We start from the raw sequence: 11171 nt of genomic DNA on the forward strand, positions 1-11171 counted from the left end.
GGTGCCCTTTTTGCCGCGCTTTATATAAGGAACGACTTAAATTCCTTTTTTCTTGTAAAGCTTGTGGGCTCAAAAACTCGGTGGCGCTGAATCCGCCTTCTTTTAGGTACATAGAATTTTCCAAAATATATTTTTTCATTCTTTTGCTACATAATTCAATTCGTAGTGGTCTTCTGTTGTTCTTTCTCCCTATGAATGATACCTCATCTATATAGCATGAAAGGTCCAAATTGAGTACGTCGTAAAAAATATTTATGACTCTGTTAAATATTTCTGATTCTGTTTCCCAATAATTTTCCACAAGTCCATGTAAAATTAGTACTCTATCTTTATTTTCGTTATAAGGAAGGTGCATATTTGATTGTAGGTGTAGAATTTTTCTTTGCAAATTATCATTTGCGGATTGGATAGTACGGCAATTTGTTTCGAGTTGTGTTATTTTCGAGTTCAAGTTAGATATATCCTCTTTAAATTGTAATTGTTCAGTTGTAATTTTATCGAAACTTTGTTTGAAGCTGGTCATAATTTCAGATATAGCATTTTCAATTTCATTTCGGAAAGAAGTACGTATTGCTGATAGTATATGTTGATTGTTTTGTTGTAACATAGATGATAGTTTCTTTACAGTGACTAGTTCGTTATCATTTTCTAGGTTAATTTTCGTTTTTTTTATAATTTGGGATTTATGACCCTCACCTAATTGAGTATTCCCATGAGGCGAAAGTGTTTCGTCGTCGTCGCTGATTCTAGAATTTTCTTCGATGTAACGGGGTGTCTTTTTCCTTGTGGTGATATTGCAGTCCACAGTTGACGTCTGCCGATTAGTTGATATTTCAAAACTTTCATAATTTTGAGATGATCGTACAGGAGTGTTTTTATTGTCTGTTTTGGGTTCTTTAGATCGACAAAAGTGACATTTCCAAGTATTTTTATGTTCAACTGTAATTTTATTGTAAAATCGAGCTTCAGATACATTAGCACATTCGAGGTCATAGCTTTGAGCGCAGATTGAACATTTTAAAAATCTCTTATCAGGAATTTTCTTTAAGCATCCACTGCAAATACCTGCCATCTTACGGGTGATAGTGTAATCTAGATACGATATATTAGTGGGTCAGCTATTACTCACTAGATGGCGTTATGGGTCTTGATAGTTTCCTGCCGAGGTTATTCAACACTAGATGGCGCCGCGTGAAGTGTGTTGAAGTGGCCAAGAAATGAAGAAGAAATGAAGGGTACAAAGTCCAAATTTTGATTTAATGGTGGGTGTAGGTAGTTCGTTACATAGGTTTAAAAATAACACACTGTTCACGTATGTGTTTCACTTTTTTATCAATTCTGTAGTCTTCTGAGTATCCTTCGTAGATTTTTATTTAAGTTAAGTACTTTATAAGTAAGATTTTAGTTGAAGCACTTGTTTATAATTCTCTGGGCGATCCATTGTTATTTATCCATTTTCTTTGTCACTAACACTGTCACGTATTATTTATCACTAGTTTTTCACTTTAATCGAACAAAATAAATAAATAACTAGAGTTAACTATTTTTAAATTAAGTTAAAATACAGCATCGATGTTTACGTGCACAGCGCCCCCTGGTATCTCCTTATTGTATATGACTTTATTTCGATACAATTATACAGGCAGGACGCCGCGGTATGCCGCGGCACATCGTGGCATGCCGTTTCATTCCACAGACGTCCCGCAAGTCACGTCGGTCACAGAATTATGACAATTAAACTAATTGAAATAAGGTTTGAAACTAGTGCGGCGGCGATTTCGGCGAATGGCGCGCAGTGAATGTGCCGCGGCATGCCGCAACGCGCTTCGGCATGCCGCGACGCGCTTCGACGTGCCGCGGCATGCCGTGCCGTGCCGCGACGTCAGTCTGCGCCGGCCTTAAAACACCTTTATAACTTTTAAACGGCGGACCGACGCAATCAAGTTTTTTGCGACTAGAATCGACTAAATGGCGACTTTTTATTTAAAAACTCGACCATGGTCACGCTGGAATAAGACACGCGTAATAAAGGTTTGACAAGTGAATAAATGAAACAAGGGAATATTCGAAAAAGAATAATTTAATAAGCAATACAAAAATTGTCTTTATCTTTTAAATAAACGTAGTTAAATATTTTTATACTTATCTCTACAACATTGGGTTAGCTAGGTTTATTAACTTTTTTAAATCGATCTAAATAATACGTCAATGGCGTGGTTACACTAAATGAAATTTAAACTCACAGTATTTGCCTCTATAGTTATCGGTAAGAACAAAAAGAAAAACATTTTAGAGCTGTCATATTAATCAATGCCGATAAGACTACTTTCAATTTTCACGACTAAATCGTTTGATGCACAGCCGAGGCCGCGGGAGACGCGATGGGAGAGTAGGAAGCAGAACACGTGCAGACAACGATAAATAAAATGACGTCAATAGTAGCTAAGATTATCTGTCGTCACGTTTTTATCGTGACAGATAATTTATTGTCGGGCGACTGTCGCTCTAGCTCTTCCCATTGTCTTGACAGTCTGCCGTCGTAACATCAAAAAAGTCGTGAACGACAGTTATTCGAGTCGTACTAAATGTGAACAACTTCATTTCAATATACAAGCCACGACACTTCAAATGACATAATGGGAGCGCGCCCTTACGCGGTTAATTGGTAGATCCATTAGTATGTGAAATTACTGCAATTAAAATCTACCTAGGTACCCTGCTAGAATAAAAACGTGTAATATAATAAAAGCTGCATTTAAAGCGTTCAAAAAAATTAGTTTTTGCACTGTAGTTTTTACATTTTTAACTTCTATTCATATGCTCAATTCACATTACTGCGGAATTGTTTAAAACAACAGAATAATTGAAATATCGAGATTAAATTTATTTCAGGACGCATGTTGCATATGAGAACGGAATTCGATCTCTTTCATATGGCTACCGAGAGCACGTTTGCATCGGTCATAGAGCTGGTCAAACAATCGACCTACTGAAAAAGTAGTAGCTGCGGTGAAGAAGGTTCTGAGATATTAGACCAGACGTCATAAGAGGCACAGAATGCCGATACCTACCCAGTACAAAGATCTTTAACAAAAATACATAGGATAATTTCGACATCTTGATTACTTGACCCGTAGCTCAGTTTGTTAAGAGCAGTACGGTGCAGCATGGTCGCGGGTTCAAGTCCCATCCCATCAAAAATCATAATAAAAACTAGTGGAGTTATTTTACAAAAAATCTCAATAATATATTGAAGAGGAAGTTTGAAGTTCAATTCGGAAGATTTATGATGCGAATGTGGATGGAAGGGTTTTAAGAGGACGTCGCAGAAGGACTTACATTGATCAGATCAGTGATGTCCTCAAAAAGGCTGGGATCCGAAGTGACAAGAATAAAACAAGTTTGAAGTATGAAAAGGGTGGTTGATGTATTTGAGGCTCGAGAGATGTGTCAGGATAGAGCAAAGTGGCGTTCAGTGGTCTCTGCCTACCCCTCCTGTGGGTTGGTAGGTGAAGTTCTCTCGCTACCTCGCTTGCGATCTGGCACCGTTGGATTATTTTTTATGGAGTTACGTTAAAACGATAGGCTAGAACTATAATATCAAACGCGAATTGCCAACGTTTCGGCCGATATGTCTCAAAGAGTGGTGGCAAATTGGCTCCAAAGAATTGAAGGCTGCAAACGTGTTCACGGTGGTCATATTTCTGACGCCAAGCAGTAGTGTGAGCATTAGTTTTGAATGGTAAGGGTGCTGGTGAAATTACAGGCACATGGGACTTGTCTACTTATGTCTCCGAGTGGCACTGTAACTGCTATGGACAGGCGTGTAGCTTACTATAAGCTGCACAACTTGTTCGTCCGGCACTTGATATTAATTTTTTTTTAATTATGAACGAGATCAAATTCTATTATTAAGTGTAACATGTGTAGTGCACCTGGAATAAATCTCAGTCCGGTATCTCCATTATTCTGTGTTTTATTAAAACACAAAATTGTTATGTCCCTATACCCTGATAGATACGAGCCAAAAACTAAGTCGCTTGATTCGTACCAAGATTCACTTCCATTCCTTCCACGGCAATCTAAATTGAGCCTTAAGTTAGCTTCCTGGGGTGCGTGATTTTACCGAGCACCTCGCACGAGCTCGCAACTGTCGGCCAAGTGAAAAGACTCGTCGGTGATAATGCAGACGCGTCCGTGATTGGTAACGCAGACGCGTCCTTGATAATGCAGACGCGTCCGTGATAATGCAGACGCGTCCGCCGCGGTGCGTGGAACAATGCGTACCGAAAAAACTCTCCTATATTGATAGAAAAAAAGATATCTTCTAGAGATAAGCTCACTTTTGTATATGTCCTTTGTAACATGTGTTTTTAATGCCTTTTCTTTGTGAAATAAAGAATTTATAAAATATATGATAATGATGTATGTATATACCTATGTGTTAGTGTGTTATAGTTGTGATTCATAGCTTGTAGTTAGTAGTTCTATATGTCTATCAGTTTGCCTATTTGTCCATTTTTTGTTCTGTTTTAAATATATTTTGGGGACTGTGGGTTTAAACAAAAGTTTAATATTGCATATGTATTTTTTTGCTTAAATATAACTGTTTGTCCCTCGGTAAAATCACAAAAAAGATGAGTTCTCATTTTATAACTAATTATTAATATGAAAGAGGGGAGCCGGTGTGTGGCTGTTGGTGGTCGTCAGCCGGGCAAGGAAATCAGTAAAATCACACATCATGCGAGGTCGCTTATACACATGTTGTTCTCAATACATGATGATAATTCTTTTAGATTTACAAGATAAATATACTTCTTTTTATGCCCGAAACAACTGGATCAATTACGATCTTAATAGATACATACAGTATTATTATTTTTTTAAATACTTAATGTTAACTTCTGTGACAATTCGATTTCATTTCTTGGTTATTTAAAATAATTTTGAAATAAACAAGCTGATATATTTTTAACGGAAATATAAATAACAGTGTTTACAATGACTTTAAAATAGTGGTCGATTCTATTGATTCCAATGTTAAATTTAAACTAACTTGGACGATTTTCAATCAATCAATCTTTGTTAATCTTTTACCGACTTTCTGACGTTGTGTTTTTGTGTAAAATGTCCTTAAAAATCAGACAGAAACACTGGGCTACGATAGAAAGAACAATGTCAAACTCCCATACAAATTTTTGTTGACATAATTTATATGCGTCTTATGAAAAATATGTGAAAATGTAGACTTGTAATTTCTGAACAAATTTTGTTTTGTGTTCTTCTGAGAAGTATGGAATTAAATATATTCCAGTTTGAAGTTTTGGAGGTTATGTGTTTACGTAATTGAAAAAAAAATATTCGGTGTATTATTATATCAAAATAAACTACAGATAGCAGATAGCGTTAATAGAAACTGAATGATGCCGTGGGTTTGTGACGTGACGAAAGTTTATAGGCAATTATTTTGTATACTGGTATGGTCAAAAGGCGTGAAGAAGAAAACTGAGCTAATTAATACACACCAAAGACTATTGCACTGGCAACTCGGACACAAATTATTCTTTTTTGTGAAACGTGCCATCTATCCCTGATTTCGGAAACTTTTAGTCAGTTTTACCATTTTCTCGCGTGGCAAGTTAGAGAACGCATTATCTACTTTATTTTTTTGTAATGAAGTAGTTAATACTTTATTGCCAATCTGACGAATCGTACATTTGATATTACGTGAATTAAATGTGGACCATATCCATACGAAGGTACTGAAATTCTTTTTTTGGCAACTAGATGTCGCTCAACGTTAAGAACCTAAGAAACTGACAGTTGTAGATATCAGTCCGGGTACATACTAATTAGTCATTAGAGTATCTTTTAAATATGATTTTATTTCCAGACTCAGATAGGCCGCTATTATAATTTCAAAAACCTAATGAATTTATTTTATTCAAACTTGTATTTGAGACATTTGAAGACGCTAACGAATTCCAATAACTATAATGTTGCCATTGTTCCTTGGAACTTCATATAATAAACGAGACCAATATTTTTGCCTTCTGCTTTAAGACAAAAAGATCTGTCTCTTTCAAACCAAAGGCCAAAGCACAGATCAAACTTCAGCTATCTCTGAAAACATTATTTCCTTACACTTTATTACTTAAAAAAAGTCTAAACCATTCAAATTAGTTTAGAATGGGAAACAACGGAATCGACACCAATTTAATCCTACACCAAAAAGCGACATTAGCTTGTCGAGGTGTCTAGCAAGCCACAGTGCATTGAAAATTCTAGAGACAGAGCTAGAAATGTCTAGAAATCGTTAGAAAAAATCTAAAGGCCAAATACAGTGGAAAACTTATAAACACCAATATGAATTCCTGTTGATTTCTAGAATACTCTAGAAACTGTCTAGAATGTTCTGGAAAGCGAAGAGAATGTATCTAGAATGTTTTTCTATGAACAGCGCGGTGTCCCTCTTCATCGTACTCGCGTTTCGAAACCCACATCTTGCGGAAGGTGTCGAGTGATGCCAGAATAGAACCCCCGATCCATGTGGAGTATAACCGCTCTTGGGGTGCTGAGATCTGTAAGATAAAAAGATATAGGTTTGTTTACATAAATAGAGGACCTTGGTGGCAGTGCTTCCCTGGACGAACGCACAATGTCGTCTCGCGATTTGGTTTTGGGTACGAGAATATTAACGTGTGATATGGAAATAGTAGTGGTATGATATCGACCCCTCCTACGTAAACAATCGTATGTCGAAATTGTCCAGTTTACAGGAGAGCGTTTTAAAGTTTTGAATTCACCGAAATGAGCATAACACGTGACTTTAGCATTTCTCAGTTTTATTCGGCGAAGCTAGTAACTCGTATTACAGAGTATTATAAAATCCTAGATATCGGTTAGATGAACCACCACAATATACTAATGTATATTGTGAATTGCTAAAGTCACGTGATATGCTTATTTGAGTGAATTCAAAACTTTAAATCGCTTCCCTGTTTGGCAATTTCGACATACGACACTTTACGTAGGCGGGGTCGAATATAGTCTGTTCCAATCCATCTTAAACGAAATGTAAACGAAACAGTTTGTTTGAATTTCTAAACTAATTACTCAATAAATCGAATAATTAACACTTGCACGTATATTTCGAAGATTTCGACTTAATATCTCATCACTTTTTCGAACAATATTCATTTGCATAACATTGTATTTGAAAAATGGTAGTCAAAAAGTATTTTTTAATTAAATTTTTATTGAATTGATATTCAATTATTTTTTGTGAAATTACTCCACTAGTTTGTTATAATTATTAATACAAAGATCGAACACTCAGAAAAAATTCCTTCGACCCTTCGATTCGAAGTATTTTTTAATTAAAGATGTATGAATAGTCTCTGGTTGCACAGTGCTGTACGGAAAAAAAACATTCAGTTCATTCAATTAAAGTTTTTGTAATCGATTAGCAAATCGAAAATTTCAATCGCAATCGAACGAGTGTTTAAGGGTCGTATTCCAAAACTATACTCATTGCTCAAGTCAGGACTTGATTATGATTTCAAGCGCTGGAAATACGACCCTAATGGCAAGGACTTGAGTATGATTTCTAGTGCTCTAAATCATACTCATGTCATGACTTGAGCAATTAGTAGAGTTCTGGAATACGACCCTAAATGTAAGGAGGATTTCAAATTAAGATTTCGGAAATTTTATATAAGCTTTTATAGGTTATGTAATGAAAACCGCTACTATGATTCAATTAAACAAATCGATTCTTTCAATTAATTAATTGATTTGAAGTTGGCAGTAAAATTAGCCATCACTATAGTAATAATTTATTTAATAAATAAAGCAGTAGAGCTCCTTGTAAAAGAGTTCGTCCAGGGTAGTACTGCCACCTTACCTATTTCTACCGCAAAGCAGTAATGTTAACGTTCCTGTGTTACGGTTTTGAAGGGTGCTGGTGAAATTACAGGCACATGGGGCTTGTCAACTTATGTCACAGGGTGGCGGGCGCAGTGGCAGTGCCCCTCAGATCTTTGCGATTTAAAGCTCTGAGTGGCACAGCAACTGTTATGGACAGGCGTGTCGCTTACCATCAGGCGTACGACTTGTTCGTTCCGTCACTCAATATTATTAAAAAAAATGTAGCCACATATATGGTATGGTGAAATAGCAATCTGGTCTTATATAATGGTCCGGTAATACTACATTATACATTAAGGGCGGTAAATAAGGAATTACGAACGAGACCTTATTAGAAGCCCGAAGTCGAAGACTGAGGGCTTTAGGAGTCGAGGTTCGTAATTAGCGTACCGCCCGTAAAACATACAATGTTTTTCATGACACTTGCACGTAAACAGTATGATTGCATGCAGGCTAACTTGACTATGTACAAACTACGAAACTTTGTAAAGATGCTCGTAGCGAGATTAGATTTGTTGAACATACCAGCAGTTTCACTGCACCCGTCTCCCTGAGACTTACAGTCGATAAGTCCCATGTGCCTGTAGATAAACCATCCTCCGAAACCGGATCGCAGTAACTGATAGACGATAGAAACTGGTTCAAGCAACTTACCCTGATTTTCATGTCTTTGGGTGCTAGTCGTCTTATCTCAGCCAAAAGCCTGTCTCCGAAGCCGCGGAACAATGTACTTCCTCCGCTCAATACTATGTTTGAATATAAGACTTTACGTAGGTCCATGTCTGACTTCTGAATTGCAAACATCAGGACTTCGTGAAGACCTGGAAAAATTTATGATAGATTTTAAATTTTATGATAGATAGAATTGTGTGTGTGTTCGATCTTCCTAGCAAAACTAGTGTAGCCATTTCGCAAATATATTATCACACTTATTAATACAAAGATCGAAAACTTAGAAAAAATTCCGTCGATCTTGCTTGTTGTCGGATCTTGGTATTTGATTTTCAATGACTTTCTAGCCGTAGCGCCATCTATGAGAAATCTATGAAAGTATTTCGTCACCTAGTTAGGCCGGATCGGAGGATTTTTTCTAAGTGTTCAATCTTTGTATTTCATAATTATAACAAACTAGTGGAGTAATTTCACAAAAACGCACACACTCAACATTGCCCCGCACTAGGGAAACCCTGTGTCGCGGGTGCCATGAACACACACATAGACAACCACAAATGACACCCAAACCTACGAGAGAAATAAATATAGGCCATACAAATATTTCTCACAGCCCGGGAATCGAACCTGGGACCTCTGCGTGACAGTCATTTATGTTAAGCGTTCGGCCATGAGGGCAGTTAAATAATCCGTAACTCACCTTCACATTCCTCCCCTATGAGATCTGGTCGGAACAACACTTCTGGAGCTCTGAATCTCGCGGGTCCAATCTATATAATTTACAGAAGTTAAATTCAAATTAATAATATATATACTGTCGTAGCAACTTCAAAAAGTCTCGGCGGCACTGGTTAACATTGAAGGCGCGTGTAAATCAAGTTAAAAAAAAAGAAATCGAGGGCAAAAACAATTTACAACTCAATATTTGTTGTAAATATATTAGACAACATTACATGCGCTGCGCTGATCCCAAAGTAAGTAGTTATAGCACTTGTGTTACACCCTGACACGAGACAGAATAGAAAAGTTAGTTTTCTACACTGACCCAGGGGATCGAACCCGGGACCTCAGAGATGGCGATACCGTCGAACGGTGTAAATAGAGTTTCGTTCAAATTTAGTGATATTACTAGAAAATATTTATTTCTTTCTAATCTAGACGATTCGACATGACTTTCAATTGAATCGATTCACCTGAAAAATTGCATTGAAATAAATCGATACGAAAAAATCGTTATATTCGATTTTCATTAAAATCGTTAACATCTCGAGTTGCATCTTTTTCGTGTAAAAATGATTATTTAGATCATTCACTTACAATTATATGGACGTCGGGTCCGCGCTAAAAAGAGTCCGAACTTATAGGGCGTTAAAATCGTATACAGAGCGTCATTCACGCTTTAGTCTTCGTTTGTTCGACTGACAGCTAAGCAAGCAAAATTAGACAGTACTGCGATGACATTACAATTTAAATTCAACGTTTTAGCCTTTTCATATTCCTTTACATGTCACTACGTTTAAATAGGTTGACTTGGGACATTTTTTTCGTGGTTTTTGTATTAGACCCGTCGTCCATTTATTTGTAAGTCAATGATTTAGATCGAAATTTGTAATAAGTACGAAAACCCCTCGGGTTAAAGCCCGGACGACTTGATTGGTTTTAACTCACAACCCATCTCTGTGCACGTATAATATTACGTGTGTGGGCGCGTGCGTTTTACTGCGTCTGTGCTTGTGGGTGTGTGACCTTGTGCATGCGAGGTTATGCGTCTGCGCTTATGTTTGCGTGTGCGCTTCTGCGTGTGCTAGTATGCGTGCGTGTGTGTGTGTGTGTGTAGCTGTCGTTACCTCTAACTGTGTGCCATCGGGTAATGTATACTGTGCTCTCTCGGTGTCCAAACTCTCTTCCTTCAAGGGGTTGGGCGAAAGATAACACGCTCGTTCTTTGATTGCTTTAACGATTTCTAATTCCGCTGATGTGCGTAGGTTCACGCCTTCTTTGCGTAGGAGCAGTCTAAAAAAATATAATAATTATAACATTTTTATAATAAAACAAAACCGACGTCGAAAGTTTGTGGAATTACATCTATTGACCAAACCAAAAGCAGAGATTTATTAAAATTTTTTTTCAATTGTTATTCAATTATTTTTATGTAAAATTACTCCACTAGTTTGTCATAATTATTAATACAAAGATCGAACACTCAGAAAAATAATTGAATATCAATTCAATACAAATTTAAAATACACTGAATAGTGACATCTCTAGCCGGGGCTGGTAGCTGTAAAGGTATCGAACTGGGTGACGAAATATCATAGATTTCTCATAGATGGCGCGACGGCTAAAAAATCCTTGAAAAACCAAATACAAAGATACGACGCAAGCACATAGAAAAATTCTTGAGGTCCGCTGGTTCGTTCCGTGGCTTAGTTGGTATAGCGTATTCTAGAAGACGTCGGTTCGAGTCCGGCCGGATCGAACGAATTTTTCTGAGTGTTCGATCTTTGTATTAATAATTATAAGGATACTTATTAACAACAATTCTCTTGTGGAGTCGAAGCTACAAAATC

General features: G+C 37.0%; 1 protein-coding gene across 1 annotated transcript; it reads right to left on the minus strand.

Moving 5' to 3' along the window:
- Positions 1-5955: 5955 nt before the first annotated feature.
- On the minus strand, positions 5956-10614 carry LOC113234615 (alpha-centractin-like; the record flags this gene model as incomplete). Its single annotated transcript, XM_026469966.1, has 4 exons — positions 5956-6581; positions 8584-8750; positions 9302-9371; positions 10449-10614. Coding segments are annotated over 4 exons (547 nt in total), but the record flags the coding sequence as incomplete, so codon positions are not given.
- Between the last annotated feature and the right edge of the window lie 557 nt (positions 10615-11171).

The sequence above is a fragment of the Hyposmocoma kahamanoa genome, unplaced genomic scaffold, assembly GCF_003589595.1.
Source record: "Hyposmocoma kahamanoa isolate Upper Pololo Valley unplaced genomic scaffold, ASM358959v1 85758, whole genome shotgun sequence".
Classification (NCBI taxonomy): domain Eukaryota; kingdom Metazoa; phylum Arthropoda; class Insecta; order Lepidoptera; family Cosmopterigidae; genus Hyposmocoma; species Hyposmocoma kahamanoa.